Source organism: Pantherophis guttatus, chromosome 8 (genome assembly GCF_059756535.1).
Source record: "Pantherophis guttatus breed Tessera chromosome 8, ASM5975653v1, whole genome shotgun sequence".
Classification (NCBI taxonomy): domain Eukaryota; kingdom Metazoa; phylum Chordata; class Lepidosauria; order Squamata; family Colubridae; genus Pantherophis; species Pantherophis guttatus.
In genome coordinates this window covers 59,450,866-59,476,022 of record NC_142070.1, presented here as the reverse complement: position 1 = coordinate 59,476,022, position 25,157 = coordinate 59,450,866, and the positions used below count along the sequence as shown (strand labels likewise).

At 41.0% G+C, this 25,157-nt stretch overlaps 1 protein-coding gene and 1 long non-coding RNA gene across 4 annotated transcripts in view; one reads left to right on the top strand and one right to left on the bottom strand.

Moving 5' to 3' along the window:
• The window catches only part of SLC2A9 (solute carrier family 2 member 9), a 119,445-nt gene that overhangs the window by 28,320 nt on the left and 65,968 nt on the right, over positions 1 to 25,157 (bottom strand). For both annotated transcript variants that reach the window (XM_087875263.1, XM_087875264.1), the window contains exons 5-7: positions 10,282 to 10,427; positions 9,665 to 9,797; positions 4,007 to 4,194 (exon numbers count right to left, since the gene is read on the bottom strand). In XM_087875263.1, the coding sequence (XP_087731389.1) occupies positions 4,007 to 4,194; positions 9,665 to 9,797; positions 10,282 to 10,427 (467 nt within the window). The remainder of the gene's footprint in view (positions 1 to 4,006; positions 4,195 to 9,664; positions 9,798 to 10,281; positions 10,428 to 25,157) is intronic.
• LOC132712491 (uncharacterized) overlaps positions 1 to 25,157 on the top strand; it is a 60,966-nt gene that overhangs the window by 27,732 nt on the left and 8,077 nt on the right. The window lies entirely within an intron of this gene.

Here is a 25,157-nt window from a genome sequence, read left to right as displayed (position 1 = left end):
ATCAACAGAATAAAACTGTACCCAGATCATTGGGCAAGATCCCTCCCCTGGCATCTCATAAGGATCTGCCTCACATGGGTCTCAAACTGAGAATGAATCCAAATGACTTTGTCCATCAGGTGTTGAACAAATTTCTCTGCATGGCTCTGAAGATGATCACATGAGTCCTCCCATCCCAGGAGGGATTGCATAATCTGGAACAGGGCCACTGAGCGACACTATGTGAACATAATAGGAACAGAGAAATAATGCTCTTTTGCCATTCTTGCTGCCACAAGATAGGCCTGGATAGTGACTCTAAGTTGTGTCTGGTCGGCATCATCCTTCATTATCCTCCAACAATGCTCTAGGCATCTCTTAACCCTTTTCAAAACCCACACCTCCTCCATGAACCACAGGAAGAGTCAGGGATGATGGGTGAAGAGAGGTCGCATAGAAGCGACCTCTGTCCAAAGCCCTGGTGGCCTGTCGGTTTCAGGCCACAACCAAGGCTTCGACAGGGCCATGAAGTCGAGCCCCTAGGATAGTCCTCAGTTCTCTCTGAAACCCAATTGGGTCCATCAGTCACTAGGGATGAACTATACAGATAGGCCTAGCTCGGGGGGTGAAATCCAGCAGGTTCTGACAGGTTCTGGAGAACCGGTAGTGGAAATTTTGAGCAGTTCGGAGAACCAGTAGTGGAAATTTTGAGTAGTTCGGAAAACCGGCAAATACCTCTGGCTGGTCCCAGAGTGGGGTGGGAGTGGAGATTTTGCAATATCCTTCCCCCAGGAGTGGGGAGGGAATGGGGATTTTGCAACATTCTTCCCCTGGAATGGGGTGGGAATGGAGATTTTGCAGAATCCTTCCCCCACCATGCCCACCAAGCCACGCCCACAGAACCTGCATTAAAAAAAATGGATTTCAACACTGGCCTAGCCTCCCTGCAGAGGAGGGAGTGGGGGGTGATGTTAAGGCCTAGTATTGTTCAATATCTTCCTAACAGCAGGTGAAGCTAAGCAGAATCACATCAGACACCTGTACAATTAGCACAAGGGCTCCACAAGGCTCTGTGCTCTCTCCACTTCTCTTCTCTCTATATACCAATGACTGAATCTCAAATGATCCATCTGTTAAACTACTAAAGTTCACAGATGACACAACAGTGATCGGTCTCATTCAAGACAATGATGAATCTGCATACAGATAGGAGGTTGAACAACTAGCCTTGTGGTCCGACCGGAACAATCTGGAACTGAACACTCTCAAAACCGTAGAAATGGTGGTAGACTTTAGGAGAAACCCTCCCATACTACCACCACTTACAATACTAGACAACACAGTTTCAACAGTAGAGACCTTCACATTTCTAGGTTCTACCATATCTCACGACCTAAAGGGGACATCCAACATCAAAAACATCATCAAAAAAGCACAACAAAGAATGTTCTTTCTGCACCAACTCAGAAAGCTCAAACTGCCCAAGGAGCTGCTGATCCAGTTCTACAGAGGAATTACTGAGTCTGTCATCTGCATCTCTATAACTGTCTGGTTTGGTTCTGTAACCCAACAAGACAGACACAGACTTCAGAGGATAATTAGAACTGCAGAAACAACAATTACTACCAACCTGCCTTCCACTGAGGACCTGTATACTGCAAGAGTCAAAAAGAGGGCTGTGAAAATATTTACAGATCCCTTGCATCCTGGACATAAACTGTTTCAACTCCTACCCTCAAAACGATGCTATAGAGCACTGCACACCAGAACAACTAGACGCAAGAACAGTTTTTTCACGCCATCACTCTGCTAAACAAATAATTCCCTCAACACTGTCAAACTAGTTACCAAGTCTGCATTACTATTAATCTTCTCATCGTTCCTATCACCCATCTCCTCCCACTTATGACTGTATGACCATAATCTTGTTGCTGGTATCCTTAAGATTTATATTTTTCCCTATGACTATTATATATTTTCCTATGACTATCATTAAGTGTTGTACCTTATGATTCTTGACAAATGTATCTTTTCTTTTATGTACACTGAGAGAATATGCACCAAGACAAATTCCTTGTGTGTCCAATCACACTTGGCCAATAAAGAATTCTATTCTATTCTATTCTATTCTATTCTATTCTATTCTATTCTATTCTATTCTATTCTATTCTATTCTATTCTATTCTATGATTTAGACTAGAAGACAGAAAGGAAACTCATCAAATTTGCAGACGACACCAAGCTGGCAGGACTAGCCAATACTCCAAAAGATAGGTTCAAGATACAGGAGTTTGATCGACTTAAACACTAGCCCCTATCTAACAAAATGAAATTCAATGTAGAGAAAAGGAAGGTTTTACAAGTGTACAGATATAGAACAGGTGGTATCTGGCTCAATAGTAGTAACTGTGAGAGGGATTTTGGGAATCTTAGTGGCCAATCACTTAAGCATCAGCCAGCAATGTGCTGCAGCTACCAAAAAAGTCAACACAATCCTAGTCTGCCTTAAGAGGGAAAGAATCAAGATCATGTAAAGTGTTTCTAATGCCTTGGTAAGACCACACTTAGAATATTACATCCCGTTTCTGTTGAGACTCTAGAAAGGACAGAGAAGAGGAACAAAGATGATTAGAGGATTGGAGAATAAAACGCATGAAGAATGGTTGCAGGAATTTGGTCTAGTTTAGTTTAATGAAAAGAAGGACTAGGAGTGATATGATAGAATTCCAATATCCAAGGTCCTGCCACAAAGAAGAGGGGGTCAACCTATCTTCCAAAGCATCTGATGGCAGGAGAAGAAGCAATGGAAACTAATCAAGGAGAGAACTAACCTAGAATTAAAGAGAAATTTCCTGACGGTTAGTACAATTAATCAGTAGAATGACTTGCCTCCAGAAGTTGTGGGTGCTCCAACACAAGGTATTTACCATATTTTTTGGACTATAAGACACACCAAGATTTTGAAGTAGTAAGAAAGTAAGTAAGAAAAAAAAGGTTTTTGCCCTCATCAGCCTCCAGGAGCACTCTGCAGGCTTCCCAAACCCTCTGCGTGCCCCGTTATTCGCAAAAACAGACCCGTTTTTCACCCATTTTTGTGAGGAAAAAAATGGGCAAAAAAACGGACCCATTTTTGTGAAAAATGGGGTGTGTGGAGGGTTTGGGTGGCCTGCAGAGTGCTCCTGGGGGAGGGCGAAAGCGCCCCCGTTTTTGTGAAAAACAGGCCCATTTTTCATAAAAGTGGGGGCGTTTTGTCCCTCCCCAACCCCCAGAAGTACTCTGCAGGCCTCCCAAACCCTCTGCACACCCTGTTTTTGCAAAAAACGGGCAGGGCGGGGCAGGGCTTCAGGCAGGGCTTCAGGGCTTCTGAAAAATGGCTGTATTCGGTGTATAAGACACACCAACATTTCCACCCTCTTTTGGGGGGGAAGTGCATTTTATACTCCAAAAAATATGGTAAGAAGAGATTGGATAACCATTTGTCTGAAATGCTGTAGAGTTTCCTGCTTGAGCAGGGGGTTGCACTGGAAGACCTCCAAGGTCCTGTCCAACTCTGTTATTCTGTTAAGTGCAGATTTGCAATTCATATATTTTCAAGAAGGGGAGGGGAAAGAGGAAAAACACAAACAGAAACAAGTGACAATTGTATGTTCAGTAGTTTAGAGCAGAAGTGGGTTCTACTTACCTTTACTACCTTTACTACCGGTTCACAACGGGGCCGTGTGCGCTCTCTCGTTTGCTCGCTCACGCTCTCTTCTGCACATGCGCAGAAGCTTCTGCACATGCGCAGAAGCAATTTGATGATGTCAGGGTCAGTGGGCGGAGCCTCGCGCTGGTTTTACTACTAGTTCTATAGAACCGGTGCGAACCAGGGGCAACCCACCACTGGTTTAGAGCTGGAGTAAAAGCAGGAAGGGACAGGTCATATATCTCTTGGCCAACAGATCTCCCAGATTTTGATGTTGAGGGAGCACTATTATAAATTACTGTGAAAGCAATAATTAAATATATATTTTATATAATGACTTACAGCATTAAGGCCACAAAGTTGATAGCAAGCCATGGTTACAACTACAGTGAGAATCTGCCACCGCTTAGTGTTGTCACAAAAAAGTTGAAATACAGATGCTACTTGAGTATTTCTCTGTACCCGACTCTCTTCCAGAACTTCTTCTATTTCATGTGACACGTCAGATTTTCCAAGGAACTTCTGAAATGCTGCAGGCCCACAATTCATACAATTTATACACAATTAATATTATTCACATGAAACTGTACTTTACACCAAATTGTACATCAATTACACATTTTACACATCAAATTGTAATTTACACCAAATATTTATCTTTTTATCTTTCAAAAACAGACCCTTCAGCAAAATATGTCAGTTTCATCAGTAATGTTTGGGTTTACTCAAATAAATAGCAAATAGTGATTCCACATTATTCAATAATAATTCCACAAATATTTACAAGTTTCATTTCAGGGCCAACATATTGCAATTTTGTAAATTCTAAATCTGCTGCTTTTGTTCATGCATTTAAAATAACAGCCTATTGTAACTATTATTTACATATCTTATTTCCAATATATTTCTAAATATTTGTAACTGTACACATCTCATTCACATCTTTTTTCATTATTATGCAACAATATAACATGATTTTATATCTTTATTTGTTGGCAAAATCAGGTAATACAATAACTAATATGGTCTCTTGTAAGTAGAAATTTAGAAGCACAATGAAATCTAAACTGCAATTTGATATTTACTTCTCCTGGAATTAAGTTAAAGACATTTACTTCTAACTTGGATTTACAGTATGTCACAGATGTGAGTATCTCACATTTTGTAAATATTGAAGTATATCTTTTCATGTGACAACACTGAAGAAATGAAACTTGGCTACAATGTAAAGTAGTAAGTATACAGCTTGTATAACAGTGTAAATGTGATGTCCCCTCAAAATGACACAACACACAGCCATTACTGTCTAAACTGCTGGCAACAAAAGTGAGTACACGCCTAAGTGATAATGTCCAAATGGCGCCCAAGTAGCCGTTTTCCCTCTCTGGTGTCTTGTGACACGTTAGTGTTACAAGGTCTCAAGTGTGAAGGGGGAGCAGGGGTGTTAAATTTGGTGTTATCGCTCTCTCTCATACTGGTGACTGGAAGTTCAACATGGCAATGAACTCTCTGAGGATCTGAAAAAACGAATTGTTGCTCCACATAAAGATGGCTTAGGCTATAAGAAGATTGCCAAGACCCTGAAACTGAGCTGCAGCACAGTGGCCAAGACCATACAGTGGTTTAACAGGACAGGTTCCATTCAGAACAGGCCTCGCCATGGTCGACCGAAGAAGTTGAGTGCTGGTGCTCAGCGTCATATCCAGAGGTTGGCTTTGGGAAATATACATATGAGTGCTGCCAGAATTGTTGCAGAGGCTGAAGGGGTGGGGGTGGGGGTCAGTCTGTCAGTGCTCAGACCATATGCCGCATGCTGCATCAAATTGGTCTGCAGGGCTGTCGTCCCAGAAGGAAGCCTCTTCTAAAGATGATGCACAAGAAAGCCCGCAAACAGTTTGCGGCAGACAAGCAGACTTAAGACATGGATTCCTGGACCCACGTGCTGTGGTCTGATGAGACTAAGATAAACTTATTTGGTTCAAATGGTATCAAGCATATGTGGCGGCAATCAGGTAAGGAGTACAAAGACAAGTGTGCCTTGCCTACAGTCAAGCATGGTGGTGGGAATGTTATGGTCTGATGCTGCATGAATGCTGCCGGTACTGGGGAGCTACACTTCATTGAGGGAACCATGAATGCCAACATGTACTGTGACATACTGAAGCAGAGCATGATCCCCTTCCTTCAGCGACTGGGGTGGCAGTATTCTAACATGATAACGACCCCAAACACACCTCCGAAATGACCACGGCCTTGCTAAAGAAACTGAGGGTAAAGGTGGTGGACTGGCCAAGCATGTCTCCAGACCTAAACCCTATTGAGCATCTGTGGGGCATCCTGAAACAGAAGGTGGAGGTGCGCAAGGTCTTTAAAATCCACCAGGTCTGTGACATCGTCATGGAGGTGTGGAAGAGGATCCCAGTGGCAACCTGTGAATCTCTGGTGAACTCTATGCCCAAGAGGGTTAAGGTGGTGCTGGAAAATAATGGTGGCCACACAAAATATTGACACTTTGGGTCCCATTTGGACATTATCACTTAGGGGTGTACTCACTTTTGTTACCAACAGTTTAGACATTAATAGCTGTGTGTTGTGTTATTTTGAGTCATTCTAGCTCTGACTTTAGACTTTACAAGATAAGGGACTTTAGACTTTACAAGATAAGGTGCTTTTTTCAAGAGGCAACTGGACTTTCTGGTTTTTCTTTGAATATGTTTTGTTTCTCATCCAAGAAGTTTCTTTAACTCTAACTGGATGGTAGGGAATGGAAAGAGTATAAATACCTTTGGGTCCGTCTAGGGCCATGAAGGCGAACCTATGGCACGCATGCAAGAAATGGCACGCAGAGCCATCTCTCCGGGCACACGAGCCGTCGCCCGTTGCTCTTCTAGGTTCCAGTGCACCAGCCAGCTGGTCTTCACATGCGCGGGAGCACCGGAAACTGAAAGAGTTGCCACCTGGTGCACATAGACGCGCCGGGAAGATGATCTTCCGGTTTCTGGTGTGCACATGTGCACCGGCCAGTAGGTCTTTGTGTGCACATGCGTACCAGAAATGGAAAGATCAGGTGGCTGGTGCGCATGTGCATGCCGGAAATCAGAAGACCGTCTTCCCGGCACACCATGCACATCAGGCAGCTGGTCTTCCAGTTTCTGGCACGCACGCATGTGCTCCCATTTCAGCACTCAGTGCCGAAAAGGTTCACCAACACTGGTCTAGTACCTTTAGGCTCCTACCATTGGCCATGCCTCCTTCGCCTCCAGCCACCCACCTCTGCCCATTCACAGCCAGCTTTCCTCCTCCACTGCCCCCCCGGCCATTCTCCACTGTTAATGGGCCCAGTGGTGGGATTCAGTCATTTCGATCCAGTTCAATAGAACCAGTAGCAATTTTTTTGCTGAGTTCGGCGAACCAGTTAGACGTGTTCTGGAAAATCGGTGTTTTCCAGAACACATCTTGTTTTCGTTCAATTTCCTTCCAGGCAAGGGAAAAAAAAACTCTTCCCAAAAGTCCAAGAGAGAAGTGACAGAAACCTTTGATCATGTCACTCAGGTGAAAACTGTCTTACTTTCCAACAGGCGATGGGGACGGGGCTTGCACATAAGGTGGCAGCTCCCCTCTCCCCCATTTGCATTTCACTGAGAGCTCTGCATTTTTACTTCTGCAATGGTGTGTGCTTACAGGTGGGATGGTGTGTTCTTAAGGAAGTGTGAGTATCCCAGGCAGTGGTTCAATGAGAGGGGAAGTCTAGAGCCCCATTGCTTCTCCTGTTCTGGGAGGATCTGTACACTGGTATAAGGGTTCATGAATTGGAATAGACATGGTAACAGGTCAGCCAATGAAGACTGCTTGGTGACCCAGATGGCTCAGAGCCTGGGCGTGGCTTAGGTTCAGTGATCTGTATATATATGAGTGCTTCTGTGATTATTGATTCTGTAGTTCTGGATTCTGAGTTTTGGTTCTGGTTTCTGCTGCATGGGTATTGTATATAAAGAAGTTTCTTATATAAATGAATCCTGCTGAATTATTTACTTGCATGCTGGTTGGATTGCTGCAAACTCTAACAGGATCCTGTGTTGAGAAGCTGAGTATTTACCATCATGCCCATCGCTGCCTCTCCCCAGAATCCCAGGCAGTGATTCTCTGGGAAAGGAAATCCCGAGTGCCTCTACAGTAATGGCCCCACCCACTAGAAGTCCCCCTGCAATTGTATCTCTTGTAAATGCCCCCATGGCAAAGATCCAGCTGCTCCCAAGCTCCCACCCAGCACCTCAGAGATCCCTGCCACCAGACACCACACCCAGCCTCTCAGCCTTCCTTCCTTCCTTCCTTCCTTCCTTCCTTCCTTCCTTCCTTCCTTCCTTCCTTCCTTCCTTCCTTTCCTTTCCTTTCCTTCCTTCCTTCCTTCCTGTCAACACATCTAAGAGGTGCCAAGACTGAGAAACACTGAAAAAGAAATGTGGACACAAGAGAAGCTTAGATGAAAAATTATTATTGTCCCAAATTGCCATGGTGGCTGACCAGGGCAAACCCCCCTGGCACTGAACCATTTCCACACAGTTATAATTCTGAATTATTTTCCACAGTTGTCTTTGGACTAAGGGAGGTTTGGCAAATGCCTTGTAGAGGATTAAAAATGCAAATGGGGGTGAGGGGAGAAAAACAGGGGAAGGGAGATCTTTTACTTAATTCAATTATACTCGTTCATAACCAGTTTCCAGAGGTTGTTGGGAGGAGTGATACTTTTCTGCAAGTAGAGGGTCATGGTAAAGATTCCCAGTTTTCATTTAGATTGCCCTCCCCCACATGTGCAGAGCAGGAAGAGTAAAGTGGAGCTGAGAGGAGGAGGAGTCAGCCAGGCGCAGCTCTTAGGGATGATGGGCAACCAGTTGCATTCCAAGCAAAGAATGGAAATTGTGTGCAGGAGGGGCATATGTGCTTAAATGTGTTAAACCAATGCAATGTTCACAGAATATTACCAGCGTATGTGTGAATATGGAGGCTCTTTTCCCCTTCCGCCTGTTATAATGCCAGAAGCCGCACCGGCCTTGCCTCCCCCCTTTCGTTGGAGCTGACTGAGTTACAAGCCAAGCTGTCTCTGCGAAATCCCCTAGAGGTGCCCCTCCCTCCCTTCCTGGTCTACCCCAACACACTTTTGACTGTCTGCCCCCCCCCCACCCAGTGGCAGTTATTCTTCTCCCCTCCACTCCCCCGCCCCTTGGGTCCTGGTGACAGATCTACGCTACCCCAATTGCGGGATGCTTTTGTGCTGCAGCTTTACTATTTTCAATACTTTCCCCTTTAAGAAAAACTTGCAGAGCAGCTGCAGCACTTTAAAAAAAATCTTGCATTGCACGCTGCTCCCCTCCCCCCCCCCAGTCCCTGCAATTGCCAATTCCACACTAACCTCACAGCACCATTGCTTCTGCCTGCCATCCAACTGGCTGGGGGCTATTTATTCTGTGCAGCCAAAGGCCTGGATCAAACAATATTTGAGCAAATGAGCCAGGCCAAAGGGCAAGGGATGGGGGGCCAGGAGCCCATTGGCTGTGGAGAATGGTTGGAGAAGGATGGCCAGCAGAAGAGGAAAGCTGGCTGTGAATGGGCTGAGGTGGGTGGCTGGAGGCAAAGGAGGCATGGCCAAGGGTCCGTGCCTAAACGTCTCATTCCGCCTTTGGGACAACCATGACCTGGATGACTGAGAATCTCCATAGACAAAGATAAGGGACTGTTTCCAACAGGAGAGAATGTGCAAAAATCCTATAATGCAATGATCATCTCATTTTCCTTTAAGCAGACCAAGAGTAATTTTTAAGCATGGCATTGCTGTTTTGTTGTTGATATTGTTATCAAACCTAAAAGATTGGAGAACCACCCTACGGGCCAGATATCAGCATATAGTGCTCCTGAAGAATAATATTGCATTTGTGCTTATGATTTTTGCTTTTAAACCAGATGAACAATAGGATCAATTGAGATAAAATATGAATGTGGCAGTACCTTTTTCTGCTGCTTTTGTGTCATTTTTTTCAAGTAAGAGGAAGCGAGGACTTTCTGGAAGAAAAGGCAGGATTCCAATTTGGAGAGTTGATGGAACAATAATCATTGCAAACAGATAAGGCCACAGGAACTCCTGTAATCAGTCAAGAAAATTAGTATTGGTGTTGCTGCATTTCATGTAAAAATGTGATACTAAAAACATGGGCAAAATTCACAGTTCAGTAACAGAACAGATGCTCTATACTTAGGCAGAAGAATGCCAATTATGTAACCTAACAATAAGTATTTTAATTGTGAATGTCAACACCACCAATAAGTGTAAAGTTAGGAATGCAGATGAGTGTAGTTTCTATCCTTATATTCTCTCTTAAAAATTGACAGTAAAAAGATGTTTTTAAAAATTTTAAAAACTCATGTCTTATCAAAAAATCTCCAGCAAAAGTGAACAAAAGTTGTACAGCTTCTACTTATTTACACAAGACTGTAAATAAATCTTATTATTTGATATTATAGTAAAGAATATCTGGATATCATTTATCTGTTTATAATTAATGGGCTTTCAATCTCAATTTACACAGAGTGCAAAAATGAATAAACAATTCAGAATTATTACAGACCTTTCCAAATATCTCAGGTAGCCCCAAAATCTGTCCACTGAAAACACCAATACAGATGAAAATTGCTGTAATTTGTCCTAGTGACCCACGGATCTGCTTGGGAGAAATTTCACTCAAATACATTGGGAGTACACTCAGAGATACCCCTGTGAAAAAGAAAAAAATGGTAAAGAACATTTTTTTTAATAAAAAAGAAAAATTGTAGGCAGGCAGGCAGACATGGAAGAGAATATTTGCAGCCCTATGGAAGAGAATATTTGCAGCTCAGGGTCAAACTATGGCATTCTTGGTGCTCTTGACCTTGGTTGTTTTCTTGTAGATGTTTCATTACCAAACTAGGTAACATCATCATTGTTAGAGGGAGTGAGGTTTGCTCTCATTATATATGCTAGTGGCTTATCCTGTCAGTGTTGTTGGGAGTGGTTCCTTGATTGGGGTATTGTTTATTTCTTGATTGTTGGTCTACTGTTAATCTTGGTATTAACCTCTGCTCATCTGGGTGTTGCTGCAGGTGAGGAAATGTTTTGGTCTTTTGGATTGTCTCTTTTGAATAGTATGTAAATGTTGAATAGTATATTCCTGTTGATGGCTGCTTTGTGTCAGTGCCTGGCTTCCAGGAATTCTCCAGCTTGGTTAGGATGCTCAGTTTCCCAATTGAAATTATGGTTAAGTCCATGTATTGTGAAATTAAGGAGTGTTCATGTATTCTGACTACTAATTGGTATTCATGGATCCACTCTGCTAGTCCTCTTATCTTGTTTGTCCTACATAATGGCTGCTACAGTCCTTACACTATTGTAGATGACTGTTTTTTCTTCTGAAGTTGCTGGGTCTTTTGGTTTTCTTAGACTGCTTTGGAGGACTTTGATTGGTTTGTGTGGTACTATGATATCATGTGGTTGTAATTGTCTATTAGTGCCTTCTGATATGTTTTTGATGTATGGCAGTGTTATGCTTTCAAAGCTTGTGCTGGTTGTGCTATATTGGGTTGAGTGGTCAAGCACTTTTTGATAAAGTTGCATGTGTGTATCCATTTTGTCAGAAGATGTTGTATTGATTATCTGTTTCCTTTTTTCTGATGTTCAGAACTGCTGCAGTGTGTTTGTGCTCATTAAATAGTGTTCTTACATAGCTTCTCTTGTGGAAGGTTGGGTTGTTACTTTGCAAGGTTGGTATGGGCAGTTTTACAATAGACTTGTGTTTCTAATTTGTCATCATTGCCTCTACTGATGAAAACATTGAGGAAAAGTAGCAGGTTGTGAGGTTTTTTTGTTCTGTTTTGAATTTTATTCCTTTGAAGATTGTGGATAGTTCAATGCAAAAACGTCTGCAACAGAACAACCAAGCTCAGAGAGCATCAAGGACTCCATAGACAGATCTCTATTTATTCTTGAACCATCCTGAGCTGAGTTTTAAACTGGATAGTTTAGTTTAAGAGAAAATAGCTATTCAATATTCCAAAGACAGTCATTCTAGATTCAGTTTCAAATTTCAAGTATCTTCTGATTTTCCATTAATGAACTACCATATAACAGAAAAACTGATGTATATTTAAACTTTTTAAAAATACTTTTTACTGAAGTTTTTCAACAGAATTAAAAACAGCACAAATTTTGAATTAAACATCAATAAAGAAAAGAAATAAGTGAAAAAGAAATAGAAAAAGAAAAAAAAAGAAGAGGAGAAAGATTCTAAAGAAATGGTTTGGATCTTGTTGACAGTGATTTTAGATAAATATTTTAGCCTTTTCCCTCCAAGGAGGTTTCCAGCCACCAATAAATCAAATTAGTGATTAGTCTCTAGATTAGTCTCTAATCTAATTGTTCTACCTTTGCTCATTCTGTCATCTTCATCATCCAATCGTCCAATGTAGGCATTTCAGAGTCTTTCCATTTTTTGTGCACATAATAGTAATCAAAGCAGTATAAAAATAATCTTCTATATATAAAAATAATCTTTCATGGCTCTTTTCTAATTGACTACAATTTCAGCAAGAAAAATTCTGGTTTCAGTTGAATGTTGATCTCCAAATTTTTTTGTATCATAATATATGTATTTGAATCCAAATATTCTGATTTTTTTTTTACCAGGCATGATAAAATGACCTTTCATTCTGTCCATATTTGCAATATAAATTGGAAGAATTATTAGATTCTTGTGCCAGTGCCTGGAGGCTGGGAGTCAACAGGCTCAGTCTTAACCCAGACAAGACCGAGTGGCTGTGGATATTGCCTCCTAAAGACTATGTCAATTGTCCATCCTTGGTTCTGGGGGGGGGGGAAAGAGAAATTGTCCCCCTCAGAACGGGCTCGCAATTTGGGTGTCCTCCTAGACTCACAGCTAAGATTAGAGTAACATCTGACAGCTGTGGCTAGGGGGACCTTTGCACAGGTTCGCCTGGTGCACCAATTGCGACCCTACTTGGATCGGGAGGCTCTCCTCACAATCACTCATGCCCTTGTCACCTCACGGTTAGATTATTGCAATACGCTCTACATGGGGCTACCCTTGAAAAGTGTTCAGAGATTACAGTTGGTCCAGAACGCAGCCGCGCGAGCTGTTGTGGGTGCACCTAGTTACACCCACATTACACCAATTCTCCGCAAGCTGCACAGGCTCCCTATTGGTCTCCGGTCACAATTCAAGGTGTTGGTTATTACCTTTAAAGCCCTACATGGCTCAGGGCCAGGTTATCTTTGAGACCGCCTTCTGCCGCATAGCTCCCAGCGACCGGTAAGATCCCACAGAGTTGGTCTCCTCCGGGTCCCGTCAGCTAAACAATGCCGGCTGGCGGGCCCGCGGGGGAGGGCCTTCTCTGTGGCTGCCCCAGCTCTCTGGAACCAGTTATCTCCTGAGGTCCGGACCATCCCCACCCTATTGGTCTTCCGAAAAGCGGTGAAGACCTGGCTTTTCCGGCAGGCCTGGGGCCGTTGATCTCGCTCTTGTGATCTGGCGAGATCCGGTCATGAATGGTGTGAATGAGTTTTTAATGTTTTTAATTTTTCAATGTTTTTTTTATAATGATTTTTTAAAAAGTATTGTGAGCCGCCCTGAGTCTTCGGAGGGGGGCGGCATATAAATTTAATTAATAAATTAAATTAAATTAGATTCTAGAGAATTTTTCTGGAATCATATGCTAATAATACATCATTTTAAAAAAATCTTTTCTAAATTATAACAATGTAAATTTAATTCCCTTTAACCACATATTTCCCACTATTTCAGCATACGTTATGTTTAAAGTTCTTAGCCCATTTATTTTTAACATTTGTTTTAATAAACTGGCTGTTGTAATTTGTTTTTTCCTGCTTTTGTTTCCATAAAATAAATTTGTTTTTAGACCAGTTAGCTAATTAAAATAGTTCACAAAACATCCTTGTATATCTACTGTATTCCTGATGGAGATTAAGCAACAGTGAGGCATAACGAAGTGGGATAACTTGCATGATCTCTTGGCTTTTCTAGGATGTGTAACTGGGCAACTGAGGACTGGTTTGGCAGATGTTCAATCTAATCTGTCCCCCCCCCCAGTTTTCTGGTGAAGCACTGTAATGGCCTATCAGCAGTCTTCTGAAAGCTGGCTGTGGACCTGAATTCCCCAGAGGGCTTCAATTTGGATCAAAATGGATTTTACCTGTCCATTCCACTTCAAATAAATGGAGTTTTGTTCTGAATTATTTCCTGGAATAATCTTTCAACTACATTTGATGCACAGCTGAAGCTACTGCAAAAATAGTTCATATTTTTCCCAAATACCTTAGAAAATAACAGAATAATAGAGTTGGGAGGGACCTAGGAAGTCTTCTAGTCCAACTCCCTGCTCAGGCAGGAAACCCTATATTATTTCAGACAAATGGTTGTCCAATCTCTTGTTAAAAACTTCCAGGGTTGGAGCAGTCACAATTTCTGGAGACAAGTCGTTCCACTATTTAATTGTTCTGTCAGGAAATTTCTCCTTACTTCTAGGTTGCTTCTCTCCTTAACTATGAGAAAGTGTATGTTAACATGAAGATCCATTAGAAGAACCATACAAGGATGTTTTACTTTCAAGCATATAATTAAATATAGGCCATTAAGGGGAATGCTGTTGATGAGAATTTTCCTTCCTTTGTGTTCCCTAACACCAAAAGACCACACCTATACTGCAGGGAGACAAAAGGCACAGAGTGTGGGTATTGGTGGAAGAGAGAAAGAAGACTATTGGAGAACTAAAGTAATGATTTGTACTATATGTGGAGGAGGTAAAACTAAAGCAGATGATGAAGTAAGCAAAGAGACTCGGAAGCTACTACAGTTGAAAAAGGAATAAAGTCTTACAAGGCTTCCAAAGATGGAGACTAGCTACAGCCACAATAAGTAATTATTTTCTCCCTCTTCTAAGATGGTAAGGACTGAGAGGCAGAGAAACAACTCAAAGGGAGCAGTGATCAGGCTACTTCAACCTCCAGCATAACCTACTAAAGTACAAGGGCTGGAAATAGAGGATAATATAGGTAGGCCTTGAATTACAACCACCAGTCCAGCAACCAATTAAAGTTATGATGATGCTAAACAAGATGGACTTACAATTGTTCACCATTACAATATTACACTGAGCTGCAGTTATGTGATCACAATTTCCAACATTCCTTGCCAGCTTTCGATAAGCAATTTCAAGTCTCTCCTGCCCCTTTTGTGCTCCAGAGTGCCTGCCCAAAGCACCCCTCCCACCTGCTGAGTTCCTTGCCTGGGACTCCTGCCTCTTCCTGGGTTATAATGGCAACTGGGGTTGCTTGCTGGAAATGCTGATGCTAAGCGGTGTGGTCATGTAACTTGAGGACTAGCAGTGTACAGCTAAATGTAAGGTAAAAAGATCCACATTCTCAGTCCTTAAAGGGAAAACCGAGAAAGCATTGTCGCAATACTAGGAAAGCCGGGCAGTCAAGAACATAGGCAAAAAAAAAAAAGAGGAAAATTGTAACTTGGTTAAGGATTATCACTTTGTCAACATATTTTTGGTCAAAATCTTTGTTTTATCTTTATTAATTTTCAAACCAGATGCTTTCCCAAACTCTCCAATATTCTCTATCAATGTATTTATTGATGTTAATGGTTCTTCAATAATAAAGACCAGGTCATCAGCAAATGCTTGCAATTTGTATTCTTCTTTTTGAATTTTCATTCCTTTTATATCTTTTTCTTCTCTAATATTTCTATTTAAGACTTCTAATGTCAATATAAACAACAATGGGGACAGTGGACATCCTTGTCTGGTACCTTTTTCTATCTCAATAGAATCAGTCAATTCTCCGTTTATCATTACTTTTGCCGTTTGTTTGTGGTATATAGTTTCTATTGCCTGAATAAATTTTCTGCCAAAGCCCATCTGTTCCATTTGAAGCAGCATAAATCACCAATTCACATTATTAAAAGCTTTTTGTGCATCTAAAAATATCAAAGCCATCTGTTTTTCAGGATGGGCTTCATAGTATTCCAGAGTATCCAAAATTATTCTAATATTATCTCTAATCTGTCTTTTTGGAAGGAATCCATTTTGGTCTGAGTATATAAAGTTATTTAAATATCTTTTAAGTCTTTCTGCCAGTATTGAAGCAAAAATTTTATAATCTGAATTCAGCAGGGATATAGGCCTATAGTTTTTGATTTGTTGTGGGTCTGTGTCTTCTTTGTGAATCAATGTAATATATGCTTCAGTCCATGATTGAGTATTTTCTTTTTCGTCATCACTTCATTCATAACTTTTAATAATGGGAGACTTAAAGAATCTTGTAATGTCCTATAGTATTCTACAGGCAAACCATCTGGCCCTGGTGCCTTTCCATTTTTCTGTTTCTTAATTGCTTCTGTTAACTCCATCATCGTTATAGTCCCCTCTAACATCTCTTCCACATCTTTGGGAATCTGAGGTAAATTTGCTTTCTGTAAATATCTTGTCATGCTTTCCTCCTCTATCTTTTCTCTCTCATAAGTTGTCTAAAATATTCCTGTATTATTTTTCTCATCTCTTTGACAAAGCAAAAAGAAGAATTGATGGAGATATCAAAGATGCAGGTCACTAATAAAGTTAAATACTTGGGGATATATTTGACAGCAAGGTGTAGTACACTTAAAGAAAACAACTATAATAAACTTAAGCAACAGATGGGGGCAGACTTGGCGAAATGGGAAAATTTGCAGCTTTACTTGATTGGTAGGATATCAACTATTAAGATGAACAGATGGGGCTCGCCATCACTGGGGGTCTGGGGAAGTCGGAGCGTCGGTAATATCCACCTGGATGCCTGGGACGGTGGGAGAAGCTCCGCACAGCAACCAGCTGGGTCCAGGATTCAGCGGCATGCAGCCTTGACGAGATCGGCACAGCTTCCCGAATCTGAGTTGCCGGCGCTAACTGATGACGCTACGGGAGTGCCAACAACATTAAGGGGAAGCTGTGCCGATCTCGTCAAGGCTGCATGGGTGACAGGACATGGGTGACAGGACAGGGTGACAGGAAAAAATCCTGGTACAAAATAGCCCTCTTGCCGCTACACGTGGCCCGTTACCTTACAGATGGGCAGCCTGACTTGTAGGTATCTGTACCTGTTCTGTTAAGAAAACAAACAGCATGGCAGCTCCCATGGGTTTATTGTCTTATCCTTCCTTTCAGCTTTAGAGTGAATTAGGAAAAGTTTAATCCAATTGCACTGTTTTATGTTTACATGTTTGATGACAAACAGCCTTATGTTTATAAGTGACAGTTTTCCTGCTAAGTACCTGCATGTCATAAGCATTTGAATTAAAATTACCATATTGAAATCAAATCTGATGTTTTTTAATTTTTATTTGGTGTGCGTTGGAAGAGGGGTAGTCTTATACGGCGAGTATAGCCCAAACCCTATATTTTAACAGGAAAAGTAGGGGGTCGTCTTATACGCCCAGTCATCTTATACGCCAGAAAACACGGTAATGGAAGAAAAGGGTGAACTTAAAACAAAGCAAGAATTAGAAGAACAAGGTTTCAAGATGGATTGGTTTTCTTACTGGCAAATACGTTCTAGATATGAAGAAGATTCTAAACAAGAAGGTTTTTATAATGTTATGACTAATTTAGATAAGATTTTAATGGGTTCTGATGACTATGTGATTAAAAAATTATATGGATACTTGTTAAACGTAAAATTGGAAGAAGAACAAGTTAAAGAGTCAATGATAGCATGGGGAAAAAACTTTGGCCATGGTATTGATTTAGAGAAATGGCAAAAATTGTGGTCGCAGAATTATAAAATGACAATGTCTACAGCATATAAGGAGAATTTGTATAAGATGTTTTACAGGTGGCACCTACCCCCGACAAGAATAGCCAGAATGTTCAATAATAAATTGGAGAAATGTTGGAAGTCTCATCAGACTCCAGGGTCATATTACCATATGTGGTGGCCATGTGTAGAAGCTAAAATATATTGGACTAAAATACACATGTGGTTGGAAAAAATGACAAAGAAACATATTGACTTTAAACCAGAGATATTTTTATTGGGGATTTTACCAGAAACATATAACAGAGAATTGCAATATTTAATTGTTAACGTTTTAACAGCGACTAGAATCGTATTTGCTAAAAATTGGAAAGGAGAGAAGTTACCTACTGATGATGAGATTATTAAGAAAATTATGGAATGTGCTGAAATGAGTAAATTGACATTTGAAATTAGAGAACAGGAAGATAAACAATATTATTTGATATGGGATTTGTTTTATCAATGGATAGATAATAAATCATGGAATTGAAGTATGAAATATGGGGTTGATGTAAAGATAAAATATCTGATTTTTTTTCTGTCAGTCATTTAACAACTACTTCTCTTCACTATGGTGACAAGATAGGGTGCAAAACATAAAATGTGAGGACAGTCGTAAGTGCAAGGACTGGTCAAAAGTGTGAGGAGACTGGGACTTCCAGTTGGCGCCGCCGTCGTCGCTAGACGGTCCCTTCAAGACCGCCAGCCCCGCCGCCCATAAAGAGCCGCCTCTACAGCTGAGAGGCGGCTTGAAAAACTCTGCGATCCACAGGAATCGGGAGGAGAGCCGGCAAGACAAGGTAGAGCCCCCTACGAAGTCCCCAGAGTGTTCTTCTGGGGAGGAAGCAGGGTGAGGGTCCCTATCCAGCTCGCCGAGGCTCCGGACTCCGGGGGCAACTCTGCTTTTTGCAGAGCCAGATGACGCGACCAACATAACGAGCGAAAGCCAAAAGAACCTTTCAAAATAAGCAGGGTGGAATCTGGACTCAAAATTTAAATCGCAAGTATTTTGATTAGCCCTGTGAATGAATCTAACAACTGAGTGAAAGTAATCTTGTTAAAATGGCATCCGGCTTTAGCAACAAGGAAAGCTGAAAGCGAAAGTGATTTTGCTTGAGTGTCTAAGGAGCTACAAAGTAACGAAAAGTAACAGTGCTGGCCAGAAGAAAAGGGAAAAGTTCTTTTAAAAGTGATTTGATCTGTTCCCTCTCCCTTGGGACTTGACTAAAGCTGGGGAAATTCTTGAAAGGTTTTTGTGGTGGAAAGGGAGAGAGGACATCGTTTTTAGAAAGAGTCAGGCTGCGTGGAAGAATGGCTTCAAAACAAACAAAGCCAGCTAAAGCCTCCCCCACTCATAAACCAAAAGAGCAGCCTTTGAGTTCACAGATACAGACCCAAACACAAGAATCTGGATTTAATGATTTGAAGGAATTTATTGCTGGGGCTTTAGATCAGAAATTTGAAAAATCACAGCAGGAATTTAAAGAGATGGTTCAAGAAAAGTATGACAAGATGAAATGGGAAATATTGACAGCTGTGACTGGTTTGTCAGAAGTAGTGCTCCAAGTTGATAAGAAAGTGGAATATCTTAGCTCAGAAGTGGAATCTAAAATGAAGGAAGCTGATCAAAAAATTTCTAATGTTGATAATAAAACACAAAGGCTTGAAAATGAAGTGACAATGATGCAATTTAGATTTATGGAGTTTGCTGTAAGACTCAGAGGCATAAAAGAGAACAATAGAGAAGACTTGAGAAGGGTTTGTGCTGATGCTCTTGCTGTAATGTTAAAGGTTGATCCTGAGGAGATTTTATGCAAGATTGACAAGGTCTATATTTATTATTATTTATTTATTATTTATTATTTAAATTTCTATACCGCCCTTCTCCAAAATAGGACTCAGGACGGTGAACAGCCAAAGTAAAAAACAATACATACAAAATTTAAAAGCAGTTTAAAATAGTTAAATATTTTGGCCGTAAATTAAAACAACCCAATTTAAAATCAATTTAAAATTAACTCAAGCCAGCCCAGCTAGTTGAAATAAATGGGTTTTCAGGGCCCGACGAAAAATCCGGAGGTCTGTTATTGTACGTATCTCTGGGGGGAGGTTGTTCCAGAGGGTGGGTGCCGCCACAGAGAAGGCTCTCCCCCTGGGAGTCGTCAGCCGACATTGTCTGGCGGACGGCACCCTGAGGAGGCCCACTCTGTGCGAGCGTACTGGCCGGTGGGAGGCTATTGGTGGCAGAAGGCGGTCTCGTAAGTACCCTGGCCCTAAGCCATGGAGCGCTTTAAAGGTGGTCACCAACACCTTGAAGCGCACCCAGAAGACCACCGGGAGCCAGTGCAGCTCGCGCAGGAGAGGTGTTACATGGGAGCACCTCATCGCCACCATAATCCCCTGCGCGGCCGCGTTCTGGACCAGCTGGAGCCTCCAGGTGCACCCCAGGGAGAGCCCCATGTAGAGAGCGTTGCAGTAGTCCAGGCGGGAAGTGACGAGTGCCTGAGTGACTGTGCGTAGGGAGTCCCGATCTAGAAAGGGGCGTAACTAGCGTATCAGGCGGACCTGATAAAAAGCCCCCCTGGCCACGGCCGTCAAATGATCTTCTAATGACAGCCGTGCATCCAGGAGGACGCCCAAGTTACGAGCCCTCTCCGTGGGGGCGAGTGATTTGCCCCCAATAGCCAGCGATGGCGTCAGCTGGCTATATCGGGACGCCGGAAGCCACAGCCACTCGGTCTTGGAGGGGTTGAGTCGGAGCCTGTTTCTCCCCATCCAGGCCCACACGGCCTCCAGGCACTGGGACATCACTTCAAGGGCATCGTTGGGGTGGCCTGGGGTGGAGATGTACAGCTGGGTGTCATCAGCATACTGATGGAACTCCACCCCGAAGCCACGGATGATCTCACCCAGCGGCTTTACATAAATGTTGAACAGAAGGGGCGAGAGGACCGACCCTTGTGGCACCCCACAAGCAAGGTGCCTCAGGGTCGACCGCTGCCCCCCTGTCAACACAGATTGTGACCGGTCAGAGAGGTAGGAGGAGAACCACCGCAGAATGGTGCCCCCCACCCCCAACCCCGCCAACCGGTGCAACATGATACCATGGTCGATGGTATCAAAAGCCGCTGAGAGGTCTAACAGGACCAGGATAGAGGAGCAACCCCTATCCCGAGCCCTCCAGAGATCATCCACCAACGCGACCAATGCCGTTTCCGTGCTGTGCCCAGGCCGGAAGCCGGACTGGAGCGGGTCTAGATAGACAGCTTCATCCAGGTACCGGGGAAGCTGTTGCGCCACCAATTGCAATTCCCTATAGAGGGAATTCCTGGGTGGCAAGGCAAAAGCAATTGCCCAGAGATGTGGTGATATACTTTACAGATAGAAGAATAAGAAATGGTATCTTAGAGCCTATAGGTGAACCACCTAAAAATACAAGAGAAGTGGCAGCAGATCTTGACCTGATGTTGCATAGTGCTAAAGATCAGCGCATAACTCGAGCAGTTTACAAACAGATTTTAGAGAAACAACAACACCAGAGCTCTAAGCTACCACAAGACAAACAGGGAGTCAATGGTAAAGCACAAAAATCCGAAGCCATGGGAGGAACTAAACCGAAGACTACTAGTTTGGAACAGCAACTTCAGCAAATGCTCTTAACGCTTCAGGAGAATACAAATGACAATTAAGTTTTTATCTTGGAATGTGAACGGATTGAACTCACCACAGAAAAGGAGGAAGATATTTCATTATTTGAGACAATTTAATAATGATGTTATTTGCTTTCAAGAAACTCATATTAGAACACAAGGTCAAAAATATTTGATAAATTCTAGATTAGGAACACAGTTTATAGCTTCAAATTTGGAGAAAAAGAATGGTGTAGTGATTTATATAAATAAAAGACTGCCAACAAAAATTATAGAAGCAGATGATTGTGGAAGATATATAGCAATAGAACTTCTTACAGATAATGGTCCAATTCTGGTGATTGGAATTTATGCTCCTAATCAGCAACAAGAAAACTTTTATAAGTTATTGCATTCTAAAATATTACAATGGGACTATAAATCTATCTTACTTATGGGAAATTGGAATGGAGTAATAGATCCTAAAAAAGATAAGAAGAGTTTGGCAAAATCATGTGTTAAACTACCACATATTTTTTTTGATATGAAAGAAGATTTGGAATTGAAAGATGTATGGAGAGTGCATAACCCAAAAGAATTGGACTTTACTTTTTTTTCAGATAGACATAGATCCTTCTCTAGGATTGATTTTATTCTACTTACGGTTGACTTACTTTTAAAAACAAAGAAAACAAAGATATTTCCGAGGACTTTATCTGACCACAGCCCGGTATGGATAGAAATAGAAATGGGAAAGAATGAGAGAAGATCTTGGAGAGTAAATGAAAATTTGTTAGATATGAAAAGAATGTAAATGAACTTAAAAAACAAATCAAGGAATTTTTTGAAATGAACTTGAATAATATTGAAATGAACTTGAATAATATTGAAATTGTTTGGGATGCGAGCAAGGCGTATATGCGGGGGGTACTGATTTATATGAATTCTAAACATAAATCAAATTGACAAAAAAAAAGATTAGAACTGGAAGGGGAGATAAAGAAAAAAGAGCAGTTGCTTATAAAAAATCCAACAGATGAAAAATTACAAGGAATTATAAAACTTTTGAAAGATCAATTCCACATGCTCACAAGCAGCAACTAATTTACAATTTGCGAAACACAATACATTTTGCAATGCCAACAAACCGGGCAGGTGGTTGGCTTACACACTGAGGAAACAGCAGAGTACTCGGACTATTGGTAGTATTGAGTATAGAGGGAAGGAAGTATATCAACAAAGACTAATCAAAGAAGCCTTCTTAGATTATTATACCAAACTATATGCCAAAGATGATATACAGAATGAACTTATAAATAAATATTTAGAAGAAAAGAGGGTTATAAAAATTTCTAGTGATCAAAAGGAAAGAACGAGTCTACCAATTACAGCTGAGGAGATTATTGTTGCTATTAAACAACTGAAAACAGCTAAAGCTCCAGGAACGGATGGCTTAACTGCAGTGTACTATAAAACTCTACAAGCAGAAATGATTGAACATCTTAAAGACTTATTTTGTAGCATACAACAAGGAGGAAAAATACCCCCTTCATGGAAAGCAGCTTTTGTCTCTTTGATATCGAAAGAGGAGGCAGGTTCTACAAAACCGGAAAATTTTAGACCAATATCTCTCCTGAATACGGATTATAAAATTTTTGCGAAAGTATTAGCCAACAGATTAATGCCAGTTAATCAAGAGGTGATTCATCATGATCAAGCAGGATTTATAGAAGGCAGATATATGAAGGATAATGTGAGGCAAATTATAGACTTATTGGAATATCTTGAGAAGAATAAACAGATCTCTACAATGCTGGTGTTTTTGGATGTGGAGAAGGCCTTTGATCGAGTGAATTGGAACTTTCTATTAAAGACTTTAAAAAAGATGGACTTTGGGGATCAGTTTGTACAGGCAGTTTCAGCAATCTATCAAGAGCAACAGCACAAATTATTATTAATGGAAGTTTAACTACAAATTTTAGTATAGAAAAAGGCACAAGACAAGGTTGTCCGTTATCCCCATTGTTGTTTATTCTAACTCTAGAAGTCTTGTTGAATACAATACGGGACTCGAGCACTTTGAAGGGAATAGTGATAAGGCAAGAGGATTATAGAACAAGGGCATTTGCAGATGACCTAGTTGTTACCCTAACACAGCCGATGGAATCAATAATTCAGATAAAAGACATTATAGAAGAATATGGTATGGTATCAGGATTCAGACTGAATCAGAAAAAAACCAAGATGATAGTTAAAAATATGACAGTTGATCAAAAGAAGGAACTGGAGAGGAAGGCAGGCTTTGAAATAGTATCAAAGGTGAGATATCTAGGAGTTCAAGTTGCAGATTCAAATATAAAACTGTTTCAAAATAATTATGAGGTGTTGTGGCGAAAGGTACAAAAGGATATGGAAACCTGGAAAAAACTGCAGCTGTCTCTACTTGGAAGAATAGCAGCAGTTAAAATGAATGTTCTACCTAGATTTTTATTTTTGTTTCAAATGATTCCGGTGCTTAAAAATGATAAACACTTGATGGAATGGCAAAAAGGAGTGAATAAGTTTGTTTGGAATGAGAAAAAGCCAAGAGTTAAACTGAAAATTATGCAAGATGTTCGTGAAAGGGGTGGTCTTAAACTTCCAAACCTGCGATTGTATTATGAAGCAGCAGCGTTTACACAAGCAAGTGATTGGTTTGGAAGGACAAAGACTGGAATATTGAATATTGAGAGCTATGACCTTGAATTTGGTTGGCATGCATATTTATTCTATGAAAACAAGGTGGATAAAGTATTTAACAGCCATATACTTAGAAGCTCCTTGATGAGAGTTTGGAAGAAGCACCGACTCAAATGGGATTATAAAATACCGTTGTGGTTGGATCTTGGTCATATTATATGGAATATAAATATAAAGTCACTCGGGGGGGGGGTTATATAAAGAAGTACTTTTTAATGATGGGGGCAGATGGCAACTAAAGACATTAAACACACTGTTGGAAGAAGGGATTAACTTAACTTGGTTACAGTATAATCAACTTCAACTGAGATGGAGAGAAGATAAAAAAATTGGATTAATGTTGCATGAAGAAGAATTGGTTAGGCAGATAAAAGAGAAAGGCCCAATGCATATTAAGAGGGTTTATAATGTTTTGTTAGAAAGAGATTCAGAAAATGAATTGGTTAAAGATTGTATGATAAAATGGGCGCAAAATTTTGGAGAACCAGTTATGATGGAAACGTGGGAAAAAATATGGGTTCAGAATGTTAAATTCACACAGTCGCAGAATTTGAGGGAAAATTTTTATAAAATGTTTTATAGGTGGCATTTAGATCCTAAGAAATTGTCATGCATGTATCCTAATGTTCAACCAAAATGCTGGAGATGTGATTGCTTAGATGCTACATATTATCATATATGGTGGACATGCAAGAAAGCAAAGGCTTTTTGGATAAAAATTTGGTGGGTTATGCAAAATGTTTTGAAGAAAAAAATTCAATTTTCTCCTCAATTGTTTTTATTGGGTATAGTTAAGGGCTTTTCAGTGGGTGAAACAAAATTGATATTGTATATGGTGACAGCAGCTAGGTTATTGATTGGTCAATATTGGAAAAGGGATGATATGCCTACAATTCAAGAATGGACTTTGAAGATGGCCAGTTTTGCAGAAATGGCGAAGATATCAGCATATTTAAAAGACCGGACTCAGGAGACTTGTGTATGGGAGTGGAAGAAATGGATAGATTATGTGCAGAATAAATATCAAACTAGGAAGTATCAGATAGCTTTTAGCTGAATGTTGTGTAGAAATACATAGTATATAGGGGCCAAAATAGCATATTGTTATGTAGAAATGTATAGTGCACAGGGGGGAGAATAGAGGGGTGGTAAAGTATGATATAATAAAATGTGGATGGATTTCACCTTGGGGAAGTCACGGGAAGAGGGGAGGGTTAGGGGGGGTTAG